This window comes from Symsagittifera roscoffensis, chromosome 3, assembly GCF_963678635.1.
Source record: "Symsagittifera roscoffensis chromosome 3, txSymRosc1.1, whole genome shotgun sequence".
NCBI classification, from domain to species: Eukaryota; Metazoa; Xenacoelomorpha; order Acoela; family Convolutidae; genus Symsagittifera; species Symsagittifera roscoffensis.
In genome coordinates, this window is record NC_087064.1 from 48,466,583 (window position 1) to 48,482,766 (window position 16,184).

The 16,184-nt window shown below is 37.4% G+C and overlaps 1 protein-coding gene across 1 annotated transcript in view; it reads left to right on the plus strand.

Moving 5' to 3' along the window:
* Positions 1-15,739, plus strand: part of LOC134842926 (cleavage and polyadenylation specificity factor subunit 3-like) — an 86,852-nt gene extending 71,113 nt beyond the window's left edge. The window contains exons 2-18 of the mRNA XM_063859455.1: positions 3-166; positions 897-960; positions 1,402-1,499; positions 1,646-1,774; positions 7,149-7,233; positions 7,343-7,435; positions 7,618-7,707; positions 8,126-8,276; positions 8,830-9,005; positions 9,273-9,431; positions 9,978-10,124; positions 10,633-10,785; positions 11,406-11,514; positions 12,173-12,372; positions 13,527-13,623; positions 13,983-14,152; positions 15,529-15,739. Coding sequence (XP_063715525.1) covers positions 27-166; positions 897-960; positions 1,402-1,499; positions 1,646-1,774; positions 7,149-7,233; positions 7,343-7,435; positions 7,618-7,707; positions 8,126-8,276; positions 8,830-9,005; positions 9,273-9,431; positions 9,978-10,124; positions 10,633-10,785; positions 11,406-11,514; positions 12,173-12,372; positions 13,527-13,623; positions 13,983-14,152; positions 15,529-15,630 — 2,163 coding nt within the window. The 5' untranslated portion in view covers positions 3-26 and the 3' untranslated portion in view covers positions 15,631-15,739. The remainder of the gene's footprint in view (positions 1-2; positions 167-896; positions 961-1,401; positions 1,500-1,645; positions 1,775-7,148; positions 7,234-7,342; positions 7,436-7,617; positions 7,708-8,125; positions 8,277-8,829; positions 9,006-9,272; positions 9,432-9,977; positions 10,125-10,632; positions 10,786-11,405; positions 11,515-12,172; positions 12,373-13,526; positions 13,624-13,982; positions 14,153-15,528) is intronic.
* The last annotated feature ends 445 nt before the right edge of the window (positions 15,740-16,184 follow it).

Genomic DNA, 16,184 nt, shown 5'->3' on the forward strand with positions numbered 1-16,184 from the left:
TCAGATTTGTTTTTGTGAGACTTGATATGTCCTCTATTCCCAGTTCAGGACAAGTTTCCTCTGCTGATGGCCTAGGGGGAGGAGGAGGGGCAGGGGTGGGCGTGACAGTGACAGGCTCTGATGGGTCGGAAAGAGATCCCTCGGACTACCTGTCAATAACTCCACTGTAGGTTAACTCTCTTGGCAAGGCCACTAGACTGAATGTAGTGAAACTTTTATTTACAAATTAAGTGAACTTATGCTCATTTTTGTTGTGCTTGTGTTCTTTTAGATTTTAAAATATCACAAGATTGGATTGAGATTTTTAACTAGAAGTGGATTTTCAAGATAAATTTAATGATAAAATTGCCCGATTTCAATTGGCCAAAATGATATTTATAGCTCCTCTGCAACACTTACTAGTTGTTTTAGCTTGAAGCTTGCTGAACTGCAGGTAACTTTTCGAAAATCTCAAATTGCATTTTTTGGAAAAGGGAGCCGAGAAATAGCGCGTGCTGGTCTCTTTTGTTTTAGGGAAATTTAATTTTAAGGTTGATCGATCAAAAATGAATTAGTAAAGTAGTACCAAATAAGGTAAAGAGTTGTGGGCAATGAAAAGGTCGAATCCTTGAAGGGATCTGGTTTTTGTCTCTCTGACCCTTACCCAAATCCGCCCCTGGCTTCTCCATTAAGTTTTGATCTATTTTGACTCTCTTCTTCTGGAGATGGAAATTTAATATACTTATAAATTAAAATTCATCGGAGGTAGATGTGATTTCAGTCGAGATTTTCCTCGATATCCTCTTTTGTTTTGAATTAATTTGGTCTTATTTCGACCTCAAAGTATGACATGAAGATTGGTTAGCGGAGAGGAGAGTCTTTTATATTATTTTCCATCATGTTTCCTCTTGTTTCAGGGGAGCCGGCCAGGAAGTGGGGAGATCATGCATTATGCTGGAGTACAAGACTAAGAAAATTATGGTGAGTTTTTTAAGTATGATGAGCTTTTAATTTGTGATAAAATTGAATGAGATCTTGCGGTAAGTTGTTTGTAGGCGGGTTTTAGGAAGTTTGTGAATAGCAAAAAATGGATTTTCCTCAAAAATATCGACAACTGCGTCACCTATGTGTTTCAGTGCAACCAAATTGATTGATTTCCCGGCCCCCCAAAACTCCAAGCTGGCTTTTTTAAGTGCTGAAAAGGCCGTTAGATTTTGTGGCTCACGCTCTCCTCAAAATTAATGCCAAATGAAGTCTAAAGAAAAGTTATAGGATTGAATGAGCTTAAAATGGATCTTAAATAGAAACCAAATTTTTGTGTGGGTTTGGCTGCGCAATTTATATTGCAACTGTTTGCAAGCTGGTTGGATAATTGGTGTAAGCATTACTTTTGTATCATGGCAGCTCCGAATTTGTTTGTAGCTTGACTGTGGCATTCACCCAGGTCATCATGGGTTCGAGTCACTTCCGTACATCGAACACGTGGAACCCTCTGAGATTGATTTCCTTCTGGTCACGCAGTGAGTAACGTTAATGATTGATTTGATGGCAAATTGTTTACCTTTTTAATAAGTTATGGTTAAAAATGGCAGAAAAAATTCTTTAAAAAGTTTTGAATTGCACAAATTTAATTCTAATTCTTAAAGAGTGTATGCTTTGGATTTAGTTTCCATTTGGACCATTGTGGGGCACTGCCCTACTTCCTGACAAAGACTGCCTTCAAAGGAAGATGTTTCATGACTCATGCCACCAAAAGCATCTACAAGCTACTCATGTCGGATTACCTCAAAGTCAGGTCAGTTCAATTCTCCGCCATTGATACGGTCCTTGAAATCAGGGGCGGATTTAGGGGGGGGGGGGGGGGCGGACGCCCCCCCCCCTCAGGGATTCGACCCCCCTTTGGTACTTTTTAAGAAATCCATTTTTTGCCGACCGACCCTAAAAATTTTCTAAAGGCGCCTTTGGCGCCAATATATACGACTTTGAGGGGGAGCGCGCGCCAAAAAAAACTGTTTTTTCAAAAATTTTACTGCGGCGCAGAAAATTTGGCAAAAACAGGGACCTTTTAGTGCTTTAGAAGAGCTCGGAAAATCAATTTGGTCGATCTAAAAAAAAAAGGTCGTCAAAAAAAGGTCGTCCCCTTCAAAAAAATCCTAGATCCGCCCCTGCTTGAAATATTAGCAGTTTTCCACTTATTATCAAACTAATAAATTGTTGCCAGTATAGGTCCAGCATTGTAACTGATTTAAATAAATAATCTTTCAAATATGTATAAAGCACCCTTCTGGGATATCGCCTTTAGAATATGAATGTCTCTTTTCGGTGGTCTCTGACCGCAAAAAAAAAGATTAAACACTGGATGATGATTTGGAAAGCGGTTATTCTTACGACCATTGAAATTGAGGAGGAACTTTTTATTCGGGTGTGTTTTTCGTGTTGTTTTTCTTTTTGTTTTCCACGCAAAATTGAGATGCCACAAATAATCATCACACTGGGTTGATTGGTATATCATATTAAAGCCCTTTCAGTTGTGATTTGAATCACTTAAAAAAATTTCCCAAATTATTTCCCAGTGTCGAGAAAATCCGGTTTGAAATTTTTGATTTTTCGTCTTTATTCGAGCGAATAAAACAAACGAGCAGGCTTACAACAGCTGACTTATGCCCAATTTAAGACCTTTAAACTTGATTTTAAGCCAGTAAAACTAGTTTTTGCTTCATTTTGTGAACTCAAAATTTCAAAAGTTTTCAGCAAAAAATATATATATATTTTTTTTAGTTTTTCGAGTCATTTTTCTACAATTTTTTTTTCAATTTGCCTCTATTACTATGACTGTCTAATATGCCTAAATTATATTTTTATGTCAGATCCTTCTATCACACCAAGCAGAAAAAACTAAATTTTGGCTTATTTGGAAAAAACTTTTTTAACAGTAGTTTTCTAAAGACTATGGTCGGAACATTCTGCGCTATTTGCATATTAACGGGCTATCGTTGTTTAGTTTAGATTTCTCATGTAGCAGCAGGGGCGGATTTAGGGGGGGGGCGGACGCCCCCCCCCCCCCCCTCAGAGATTCGACCCCCTGCCGACCCAAAGGGTCCCCCCTTTGATACTTTTTCAGAAATCCATTTTTGGCCGACCGACCCTAAAATTTTTCTAAAGGCGCCTTTGGCGCCAATATATACTAATTTTGAGGGGGAGCGCGCGCCAAAAAAAAACGCGATTTTTTTGTCAAAATTTTTCAAAAATTGCCCAAAAACGGCTTTTTTGACTGTTTTTTCAAAAATTTGCCTGCGGCGCAGAAAATTTAGCCAAAGTAGGGCCAAAACAGTGCTTTGGGAGAGCTCGAAAAATCAATTTGGTCGACCTAAAAAAAAAAAAAGGTCGTCAAAATTTTGGAAAATTTTTTGAAAATCCGCCCCCCCCTCGAGAAAATCCTAGATCCGCCCCTGTGTAGCAGGTAGACTTATTTCAGTTTTGTGTTTGAAACTTGAGGTTCTTTTAATTCTGTTTAAATTGAGATCAAGTTTGAATTTTGGCTAATTGTTATATAATTCTTCCAAGAACTTATTTAACTTCTCATTAACACTTTCACGAGTGTTTTTGAGTTCTAGTGTCTTAAATAAAGATGACATTCAAATTTTTACTCAATAATTTCGTTGTTCTGATCTTTTATTGAACTAAAGGGAAAGTACTATGGATCAGTGTGTTGTTTTGCCGCCTGATTTTGTCTACCTCAGGCGAAACTCGCGTGTAGTCAGGTGTGGTTTATATTAAAGGTTTTTTGCCGTGATTTAGATTCCAAAAAGTTTCAATAACTGGTCTGAATTTATCTACTTTTCAGACTAATTTCCACTCTGGATCAAACTGCATTTCCAGACTGCATTTCTAATCTAGTTATTCCTCGTTTTGTGGTTTTTGTTGTAACCGTCTCTTATAGCTTATTTACCCATCCAGACTCTAACTATTTCACTAGCCAGATTGGTCCGATAAGTTTGAAACGAGTTTTTTTAATTTTCTTCTTTATGTACTTTTTTCAAGTTTTATTCAAAAATGAGCATGGTCGAAACTTTCTGTGGTACGCAGTGGCTATACTTCTGTATTAAATTTTTTTAATTGATTTACTTGAAGAGACTATTTTATACTTTCGTCTGAAATAACCTTCATTTAATTCAAGTCCAACCTTTATTTTCTCTTCTCCCATAAGTTTTTGTCGTAATTTCTGATGAAGTTTTTTATCGTCTCAATTTTTATCTAGCTGTGTCATCTGCGTACAGATAGGCATGGGTGCTTTCATTCATTTGTGGTTTTTCATTATTATACAAAATTTACAGAATTGGATTCAAAATTCGAGACTTCAATTTTTTAGGCTGTTTGTTATTGATAGAAACATCTTGTTTACGATCTAAAAGTTTGAAGCTAAATAATTATACGCTGGAACTGTTGTTGTGTTTTTGTAAAATTTTGATTGCAGTTAGGTTTTGATGGATTCTAGCGAAGGCGTTTCGTAAGTCACGGAATTTGCAATGAGCTTCATCTAATTAAGTATTCCACTGAGTTTTTGATACTTCACCTAAGGTGATAATTGCTTTAATTGTGTTGTTTTGCCGCCTGATTTTGTCTACCTCAGCGACACGAATGGAAATCCGAGGGACACGAATGGAAATCATACAGACCTTCACTCCGGTCAAAAAGATAATTGCGGATTGTGATCGAAATTTTTTATGAGCGTATAGGTTCTACACCATCCCATCTTTTGAAAGATATCTTACCTCAGCGTACCTGTTACTCAGTTAAACTCCGTAACCGATTACCATGCAGTAGCACAACACAGAAAGAAAAATACAAGAACTTGTTCCCTGACCGTCTCCTTCGGCAACTCAACGACTGATAGATAGCGAAATAGATGTATTTCTATTTTAATTTAAGTTTTTTGTTGTTGTTGTTGTTTAGCTGGCATATCGGTGAACTTTTTTTAGCAATAGCTAGGTTAAGACTGATACAAGGGAAATGGGTCTAAAGTTGCTGGCTTAAATTTACTTCTGTCTCTATGCATGAACTATTACTCGTTGATTTTTAGGCTGGCCTTTTGTTCCGACCATTGAAAATGGGACAAATTTTGTATTCGGATGTGTTTTAGTTTTTTCTTTTTTTGTTTTCCAAGCAAAATCGGGCAGTACAATTAATAATTGGAATGGTTTGATTGATATATCATATGAAAGCCCTTTCAGTCTTGATGCGAGGAGCATTGAAAAATTTCCAAAAAGCGAAGAACGCGATCGGGTAGCGTTCGTTATATAAAATTGGATGTAAACTGGTCAATTAAACTTAAAGAAAGAAGATTTGAAGTAAAAATGTTTTTATTTGAACGTTTTTTCATGTTTTTTGAAGATAACTTGTCAGTTTTGGCTAATTTTATACGCCTTTTTTATTTTTCTCATCTCACCGCTCACAAAAATTGACACAAAATAAAAGTAACAATTAGAAAAGATTTTTATGATTTTTCCTGATTGTTTTTTGATTGATTCCGTTGCTGGAAGTTATTCAAATACGAATGTTTTTTTTTGATGATTTTATTTCCTCTGGTTAACTCTTCTGGCGAGAAAATTGTTAAAAGTGATCGTTGGTTGCGATAGATACCATCTTGTTGTTTGCTGCAGCAGTCATTACTCGTTTTGCTGCTTGGTCGGAGGTAACTGGAAGTTGTCCAAATAAAACGTTTTTTTTTGTAATGGTTTAACTTCAGTTGGAAAACCTCCTGAATTTAATAGTAGGAACCATCTTTTTTTCTAGCCCAACTTTAAAATTAAAGTGTTCACTTATTTGGTGTTCCTTTTTGCTATATTCACGATCTGTAGCAGTGGAAGTTTCATAGCATCTGTTCTCTGCTTTATTTTTGTTTTGTGTTTGTGAATTATGAAGCGTCCGTGGCCGAGCCGAGTGGTTAGTGTGTGAGTCTCATTATCTCTAGGTCGTAGTATATCACAGATCGAGTCCGAGACGTAGCCGAATTTTTGCTAATTCGCTGCTTATTTCTACTTTTTTTATTGCTCATATAGGAAAAAGAGCTGCTTTTTTTTATATAAAAAGAGCTACATATTTATAGAGCTGCGTTTTGTCGGATTCTCGCAAGTGTTCGCAAAAGGATGCTTCGCCTCTGCGTAATTACCTTGTCTGTATCAGAAATCAGAATGAAATAACAGATCACTCTAAGGAAGGTACTGTGAGTTGCTCCTGGTATATGACATGCTTTTTGAAATCATATCTGAGTACTGCCCACAAAGAACTATCAAAAACTCTCAATGTCTCTAAATCAACTTCCGAAACGCTTCTCGTGTCGAACGGTGGTTCAAAATGTATGCCGGTTTCTTTTTCGTGTACCGCTTCGAAAGCAACCTTTCATTTTTTTGCCATTTCTCCAATATGTTTCAATCAGAAATATATTTATGTTGCTCTTCAATGCTCTAAAAAAAATTTGCACTAAAAGTTATAATATTATTTGATTTTTTTGTAAGTGACGCGCTAAATGAAGTTTTTAATACTAATTTTCCTTTTTAGTAAAATCAAAATTTTTTAGTCTAAATTGCTAAAACTCAAAAGTTTAAACCAATTTTTCTCGACACTGGGATAGTTTTTTGAAAATGTTATAATGTCGTTCGAATTACCACTGAAAGGACCTATATGATGTCACTCGAACCATTGCGATGATTATTTGTGGTACTTGATTTTGCGTGGAAAACGGAAAAAACTAAAACAAACCCGAATACAAATCTTTGTCATTTAAATGGCCTGGACAATAATAATTTTGTTACTTGAAGGCAGTTACAAATTTTCTGATTAAATTTTTTTCTCAAAATATTTAAAAATTCCTATTCATTTCAGTTCAGTTTTTTTCTTGAAGGTCGGCATGAACAAGCAAACAGATTAAACTAAATTCCGAAATTCAAATTGCCCTATTAAATATTTTGAAATTTTAATTTGTTTCTTCACAAGGGGGAGTGAACACAAACAGGAAAACAGCCGAGCTGAAAAATGAAATTAATTATGGAGCTATGTAGCTGACTTGCGGGCTCTGCTCCGCTAATTGGATGATTGAAAATTAAAACTCGACATTCAATTACAACAGCTGTAATCTTGTAATGTCAAATTATCATTTCCTTTTTTAACAGTAACATCGGATCAGATGACATGCTTTTCTCAGAAACAGACTTGGATGCATCGATGGAGAAAATTGAAACGATCAATTTCCATCAGGTACGGAACTCTTACAGAGACACCATTCGAAATGAATTGACTCCCGAAATTAAGAACGGTAATCGAAGGTCAGCGGAAGCTAGGAAATCTATGGTTTTGTTTTCGACAGGTTCAGGAGATTAGTGGCGTGAAGTTCTGGTGCTACCATGCTGGCCATGTGCTGGGTGCCTGTATGTTTATGATTGAAATAGCCGGAGTCAGGGTAAGTACAGATTACTTTTAGCTATTATCTAGTAACTTGCTCCTAATTTTTAAACTTGAGGGAACACCTTTAGACCATAAAGCCGCCGCTTTTGATGAAGTTTGTGTTCAAATAGCTAAATAAGTGGTCGAATAGTTACAGCTTTCCGAATCAGTTGTGATGTGAATATTGATGATTGACAGGTGCTGTACACTGGAGACTACAGCTGTGAGGAGGACCGACATCTGATGAAGGCAGAGGTGCCCCAGGTCAAACCACACGTCCTCATATCAGTAAGTGATTATGGAGGAATAGGACTGCATATAATGCCCGTTCGTTTTTTAAAATGGAATAAATTAGGGATAGGAAAACTATGCTCTAATTGTAAAAACAACTGTTGTTTTGCTGCATTCTTTTCTCCTGTGATACCTTTTCAATCCGCCTGAAGTTCACGTGAAACTTAATTGAAGTGCCCTCCTTTTTTGCTTGAATCTGAATTAAAACATTTCTATGATTTGACAGCTGAATTGTTTTTTTTTGTTCCTTAGTGTCCACTCCAAAAAAGAATGAATTTCTGTGATGCAGAAACAATCAGTGTTTAGATTGTGATAGGAATTCATAAGCACTTAGCCACCGTTCAGTTTCGATGTTAATCTTCGAGTGTTGGTTGCATAGTCGATACAGTCTGTTATCTAAAACGTTTCTGTATAGGAAGCAACCTATGGGACTTATCTGCACGACAACAGAATGACGCGGGAGACTAGATTCACAGGCAAAGTGCACGAGATCATCAGAAGGGGAGGCAGATGTCTCATTCCTGTGTTCGCTCTAGGCAGGGCACAGGAACTCCTGCTCATACTCGGTTAGTCTACCAAGAAACTTTTTGAGTCTCAGTTGAATTGAATTTAAACTTTCGTTGTAGACAAGCATTTGAGATACATTTTCATATATCAAGTACATTACAAACTCTACACCAGGAATGGCATGCAGGTTACTCAACCCTTCTAGTAGAATATCTCCAGGTCACCTAGTTCATTATTTCTTCATCTATTTCTGTTTAAGGCAAGTGAACATATTTGAAAACCATCAGTCAACCTTCTTCATAGTCAATAATTCCAAACTTTGAGCCTATCGAAACATTTGAATGACTTTTTTTTCAAAAAAAAAGATGCGCTCCTCTCAAAGTTTGTGTTAAAATGCGACTTGAGATCAAACTTATGGTCCAGCGGTCAAGACGACCACACGGTACCTGTGGGTAATTTTGGCAAGTACGATTGGGTCGTTTCCACTGAGCTTACTACTATTGCTAGGTTACTGTACCTTTTCTCTATTGATCTAAATGCTGTGTTCCTTGTTTGATTTGTTTCGTTTCGAACTATTTAAAAAAGTTTTTAAAAAAATTTTTTGTGTTCTAGATGAGTACTGGTCGCAGCAGCCGGAGCTACAGGATGTGCCCATCTACTACGCCTCATCCCTGGCCAAGAGGTGCATGCCAGTCTACCTCACCTTCTCCAATGCCATGAACGAGAAGATGCGCAAACAGATGGCACTCCGCAACCCATTCGCATTCAGACACGTCTCAAATCTCAAGGTCATTGTGTTCACAAGGCAAATTAAAATACAGTTGTTAGAAAAAAGTGGAGTTTCTCAGCTGCATATATCATTTTATACATGCGCTTATGCATGCACGTGTCAGTTTATTAATGCGCTTACTTTTCCTGAACTCTTTAAACGGTATACTTGATATGCTAGGAGGCACTGAAATTTTTCCAGGTAGAAACATAGCTTTTGCTCAAAATGCACTGTCTAATGTCACAGTTTTGGAAAACTTATCGATGTTTCAAACCGATTTATTCAGAGCATCGACCACTTTGACGACATTGGGCCCTCAGTGGTGATGGCCAGTCCAGGTATGATGCAGTCTGGCCTGTCTAGAGAGCTATTTGAGAGCTGGTGTACTGACTTCAAGAATGGAGTCATCATTGCCGGATACTCAGTTGAGGGAACCATGGCCAGGGTTAGTTATCACTTCATCAGCCATCAGCTAATGACTTCATATGTGTAACCGATGATAATTTAGTCATTTTGAGTTGTTACTTGGTGATTTAGAACTAGCTGTATTTACTTTTGAAGCTGAACATTTTTTGGCTATCTAATTTTAAGTCAATTAAGCTGAAATTTCGACGGACAAAAGGAAGTCCGCCCTACTTAAATGTGAATTTACCTAAAGCTAGCTTGTTTGAGCACTTAGGTGAGCGTTTCGAAACAATATACTCTTATTCGCTTCGGATGAAAATTGGGTTGTTTCGCCTTAAAGATGCTCCAATCCTCCGCAATAACAAACCGCTGTTTTTGTCGAAAAATTGTCCCACCGCGAACTGAGTAATGCAGAATACTACAGCTTCACTTCTACAGACAATTTTTTTGTCTGCAGAATACAACTCTGTGAACCGCAGTCGTCCTTTTGAATCTATGTAAAAGTTAGTCGACATGGAAAGTATTAATTATCTAAATAATGAATCAAGATCATGATAGTGATGCGACGATTGTTGCGTATCTGCAGGACATCCTGGCCCAGCCCGAGGAGGTGACTTCGATGAGTGGGATGAAGCTGCCTCTCAAATGCAGTGTGGACTACATCTCCTTCTCCGCCCACGTCGACTACAGACAGGTGTCCGAGTTCGTCAGGGCACTACAGCCGCCGCATCTGGTCCGCCAATTTCAGTTTTTGCTACGGATTTTTATGTATTTCACAAGAAATGGGGTTGTTTTTACTAGAGCAATCCGTAGGTTTTTGTCCACTCTGGAAAATAGGTTTGAATCTTAATTTGTTAGGGTAACATTTTGTATAGCTAAGCGTGATGGTAGCTTAGAAAAAAAACGACTTGTGAAGTTCTAAGTCCCGTGGCTACAATTTTTCCTATTTTGGCTTTCTAATTAGAAGCGTAATGATTTGAATCATGATAATCAAAAAAATATGAATGTGTCAGTTGCACACGATGATCAGTAAATACTCCTGTGAAATGTCAGGATTGTTGAGTTAATGCAGTGAGTAAGTTGAGCAAGTTACGAGCGTCATTGTGTACGTGGAATGTGGATGAATATATAGATGATTTTTTGGTTTTTCATAGTTTCACCTTGATGCGCCTTAGGGCTCCTGCGTGTTCATTGTGCATCAAAAAAAAAGTTTTTCTCACTATATAATTCAATTCAATTAGATACTAGTGCACGGTGAGGAAACAGAGATGGGCCGACTGCACAATGCACTGGGTAGACAGTACGAGAACAGTGCCAGCTACCAGCCCAAGATGTACATGCCCAAGAACAGCCAGAAGGTCCAGCTATTCTACCCCGGAGAGAAAATGGCCAAGGTAAACTCCGACAACCCATCAACTCAATTGATGAGATAGCTGAAAATGGACACGTCAAAAAATGTATTTTATTGAACTTAGTCCTATTCGGTTACGACGAATAGTATGGTTAAAAATTCTTCGGTTAAAGAATCCGATTGCAGAATTTCAGCTTCATATGTCTGGATTTTTGATTTCTCGTGTCATTGCTGATGATCAACTATAAAAACTACGAAGAAAACCTTTGAATTTTTGCCAATTCATTAGAAGCCATCAAAACATCAATTAACTCAACAATGTCACTGAATGAAGTTATCATAACAGTTTGAACTATGCAGTTTGAGGGGATTAAACAGCAGGCATGTCTACGAGCATGAATGATTCGAATATTTCCTTTTGATATTTCCCAAAAAAGAATGAATGGAGCTGGCGGGTATTCGGTAGTGATGGTGCCCAGCAATCATATGAGTGCGGATTCAAATCGAATTTGCGCCTGAGTTTAAGTAAGCTTCAATTCAACCCTAAATATTTAATCTCCGGGTAGCGCCTCCTGGCTGGTTGACTAAAAAAAATAACGCATTTGAATTTTGACACGTTACTAGATTTTGTTTGGATTGGAGTAGCATATGGAATATTTAAAGGTGATGGGAAGTCTCGCAGTTCAGAAACCCCAGATGGGACAGAAGGTGTCTGGGGTGCTCCTTAAAAGGAACTTCAACTACCACCTTCTGAATCCAAAAGACATAAATCGTAAGTGCAGAAAATTGGAGTAGAAAAATTTGAGACTAGTTATTTCAAATGAACGTATTCTTTAAAACGCTACGGATTTTGTGCTGAAATCTTATTTGTCAAATAATTCTGAAGAAAAAATGTTTGCTTTATAGTTATTAGTATACAGTTTCTTTTTATCGCAGTCTTAAAGTTTATCCTGAATTGTATAATTTCATCGTCTTACTAATCTGAAACCGGAATTTATATATTGGAATTAAAGTTCACATATCTAGACGTAACACACTCCCTCCCGAAAAGAAAACAGAGTACATTTTTATATAGTTCAAATAAATAGTAAATGATTTGCGGATTCTGTATGGGTGGCGTAAATTTGATTCAGTTTTTGAGGAGCGCTGATGAAGTGGTTACGTCTCTCTGCCTCTCAATCGAAAGGTCGGAAGTGATGCAACATTACCCAGCCCAGTAAAATAACCGCACAAATTGCATGCAGTTCTTAACCAGGGGCACAACAGCGGTTATCTGTGAAGAACTGGACAGATCCTATGTTGGTACTTTCTTTCGTGGATAAATCATCTTAACTTAAAATCAAAAGCTCTGATATTCCGTGTAAAGTCGTCATGAATGCCTTTTTTGTTTACCTGTTTTCAAGTATAGTCTGTATTTTTGTTTTTCTCAGACTACACAGATTTGACTATCAGCCGACTGAGTCAGAAGCTGTCAGTTCCGTTCACTCGCAGCTTCGCCACAGTACAGGTGGTGTTGCAGCAGCTATGTGGCCTGGATGACGTCATCCTCAACCAGGGAGTGCGCTTCTCCCTTAAAGTCTACAACAACTCCATCACGGTCACCCTCGAGGACGGAATATGCATTCTAGAGGTAGATAAATGAAGTGTATCTTACTTTTTGATCTTTGGAAGTATCATGGATGGATCTCCAGATATCAATGGATGGATCTCCAGATATCAATGGATGGATCTCCAGATATCAATATTTATGGTGCGGCACCCCAATTATGTTGGGGCACTTTTACAGCTTTTTGATAGCATGTGCTTTGACATTCGAATAGTAATAAGCAAACACAGTTGCTGCATTTTAATTCATCAAATGAACCGAAAAATGGCTGAGTGGATAGTGCGTATGACTCAAAATCTATTGATTGCAGTAGGTCACAGATTCGAAGCTTACTCGTAGCCGAGTTTTTGCTAATTCGAGGCTCATTTCTACTTTTTCTTTTTTTCACTTGATAGAGCTGCTTTTTGACCGTGTTCTCGCAAGTGTTTGCAAAGAGCAGCTTCGCCTCTTTGTTAACTATCTGGAACTATCTATCGTTCTATAGTTAAATGTTATTAAAAGTAATGAACGTAGTGAGTACTCTTATATAGGTCTTGCTGATTTTTTTTGGGTCTTGTTTCAGGAAAAAGTCGTAAAATTTGTTCACGCTCAATTTTGATCTTTCGCGGTTTGACTTGTGATTTCTTTTCAAGTTCGGTGCGCTTCCATTGTTGAAAGAAAGGCAAAATCCACTATCCAGCAGCAAAAGTGTAAAGGTCACGAAAAACATTCGACTTCTAATTTCGAAAATGGAAATTAATTATCAGATTTTCCACCGAAATAAAAGTTTTGCCTATTGATCCAGTTTTCTCAAATTGGGTTAATTTTAACAAAAAAATGTCCATCATAAATTATTCTACAAATTCAAATAGCTGTAGGGATATCTTTTTTTTTCTGTGAAATTCGAAAGTTGAGATTTAGTGTTTTTTTAATGTTTACTTGCGTTCAATTCTCTTTTCCAATCTTCGATTGGCCATGTTTAGATGTATATGCAACTGTTTTTTAAGTTGCCAACACAGTAATTGATGATTATCACCACAAATTGCATTCTGATTGCAAAATTTTTTTTGTTTGAACTCAGCTGTAGCCTGAGATTTCAGATGATTCTAGTAGTATAGATACTACTAGATGCTAAATTGATACTGAAGTTCAACTTCATGCTTTATCTTATCTCTTTTGTGTTCTCTGTGGGTGTGTAGTGGGAGGCAAGTACAGTGAGTGACATGTATGCGGATGCGGTGGTGGCAGCTCTCCTCAAGAGCGAGGAGGAGAAAGACGAACCATCGGCTAAGAGGGGTGAGGTTTATTGTTAAGAAGTCTTGTTTTGAAGAAGTCTCTAAGATTATGTAATTAAGCTAGTAGTGCAAAAATTAGAAGTTGCTTCAGTTGACTACAAAATGGTATCAGGCTGCGTTTATGCAATGCGTTTTTGTCGCTCATTAGAAAAATTTGAATCAGACAAAAACTATCTCAATCCCTTTATCCAAAAAATTTCTCATTTCAGCGGCTTTTTTTGAAAAACGGTCAGGCAGAATTAGATTGCAGAAAACAATTCCAAAATTTGAGTATCTTAAGCTGTGTAAGGGAGAGGAGTTAATTTTTCAATAAATTCTTCTCGTTTTTTGAAGGTTAACAGTTGTGTTCTTTTGATTTAGCTGGAAAGTCCTCCCTGTTGGAGGTGAGTGGTGAAGCGGAGTTGGGAGACTGCATGTTCCAGCTGCTGTGTGACATCTACGGGGACGGGAGTGTGTCCGCCCATCCAGAACACCAACAGGTCAGAGTGAGGCTGGGATCACACATGGCTGCAATCGACCTGAAAACATTCGTGAGTAGACCATTCCGATCATAGTTATAATAACTTCAGAAAATCTCGATTGTAGTGTTATAATGGGGGCTATTCTTCTCTCCCAGTGGCCTGGCGGTGGGCGCGATGGCACTTCGCGCCGATAACCGCCAGGCGTTTTTGTAAACAGTTCGTGTCTCGGTTCTTGCAATCACACAAAACGCATCAGCCCGGTTGCGACATACCAATTATATACTTCTAATTGTTGGTGCGAGTTGTCACTTTTTCGAAAAGTGCGAAATGCCGCTTTCGACCAGTTGTCGCCTCACGAATATCGGTATTCGTACCTTCTGGCATGAGGGTTTCTCCCATACTTAACGATTTGAAACGGTGCGCGTTCATAATCTTCAAATAAAATATCGTCGCAAGTAAAAGTTTCCAAACGACATTTAATATTGCAGACAGAATATATCCCCGGTTTAAAATATACCTGGTAGTCTTTTTCTGAAATACTCGTTTTATCGCAGAATTATCTCCGGAAAAATGTATCTCCGATAATTTTTAAGAATAATAGCGAAAACTCTCATATAGGTCTTGCTGATTTTTTTTGTTTCTTTTTGCGGAAAAAGTCTTAAAATGTGCATAAGTCTGTAATAGCTACAGATGTACATTCATACATATTGATGCATTTATGAATGCACTGAGCTATATATGAACTTTTTGAGTTCAATTGAAATTCATCTGCTGAAAGTGACGTAAATCCACTCTCCAAATACGAACTTGCAATTGGCGCGAAAATTCGTGAGCGATTTCTAGTTTCGAAAGCGGAATTTGTTATTAAGATTTCCCAGCGGAAAAAAAACTTTATCTGTTGATCTGGTTTTCTCAAGTTGGGTTAATTTTATCAAAAAAGCGGCAATCATAAATTGTTCTAGAAATTCATAGAGCTTATAGGGCATCTATTTTTTTCTTTGAAATTTGAAAGTTGAGATTGTTTCAACAAATTCAGTGTTTTTTAAATGTTTGCTTGCGTTTGTGATAAATTATCATCACTATCAAAATTATTCTAGGCCTACATACAGTATTTCCATATCACGTCCATCAACCACTAAGACATAAACCATCAAGGCTGAAGCGCTGTCAAATCCTTAAATTGCAGCAATATATACGGCTTCATAGATGTGTAATGAGTAAATTTTGCAGCGAGTGAATGGAAATTTATGTGTTAACGAATGGAGGGGAGAGAGTGTTCGATTTCAGGTCGAATTTTTCAATCAGATAGCTCTACAAGTTTATTTAAAATATTGTTTTTGCCTTAATGTGTTTATCCCACATAAATAGTACCTTATCGCCAAATTTTTATGATAATTCTTCACCTAACTTCGAGAAAGCCATTTCCCATTTTTCCTCCATTTCAGGAAGTAATATGTGAAGATGACGTTGACTTGAAGCTGAACATCGAAGAGAGCATCTCTAGGCTTAAAGTGGCCATGAAAGACTGTCTCCAGAACACAAACTGAAAGCTCCAAATAACGTCTCTCAAACATGATTTTAGTGCAATTCTATATCACTTCTTGATTCTGTTAGTCCCCGCTAAGTGTTTTTCTTTTGAATTAAATTATCATAATATTGTTTTTACTCATCGAGATCATTTATTCTCGAGGGAGAGGGTCGATATAGGAGCCAGTTGTTTTTACCCCTCATTCCGTTGATTTATTGTTTTGGTTTTTTGCTGGCCTGTGAAATCTTGCCCCACCCTCAAACTCTAGCCCGGATTATGGTGGGCCTTGACCCACAGATTTTCGGACTGTGATGTCACTATCTCATCGGCTACCTCGAATTTTTGTTTTCTGTCCACTAAACAAAATTTTCATTGCGGTGAAACACGATTGAAACCATCGTTCAATTATTCAGATTAACTTACAAAAGAAAATTGTTATCATGTTTGATTTTTGAATGCGCTCAAATTTAAAGATGCGCCTGCTTGTTTACAAAGCTGTACACCTTGCCTTCTATTAAGTTTCCTTTTAAAGAAATCAATTTTTTATCGACAAAACATAAACGGTTCCTGATG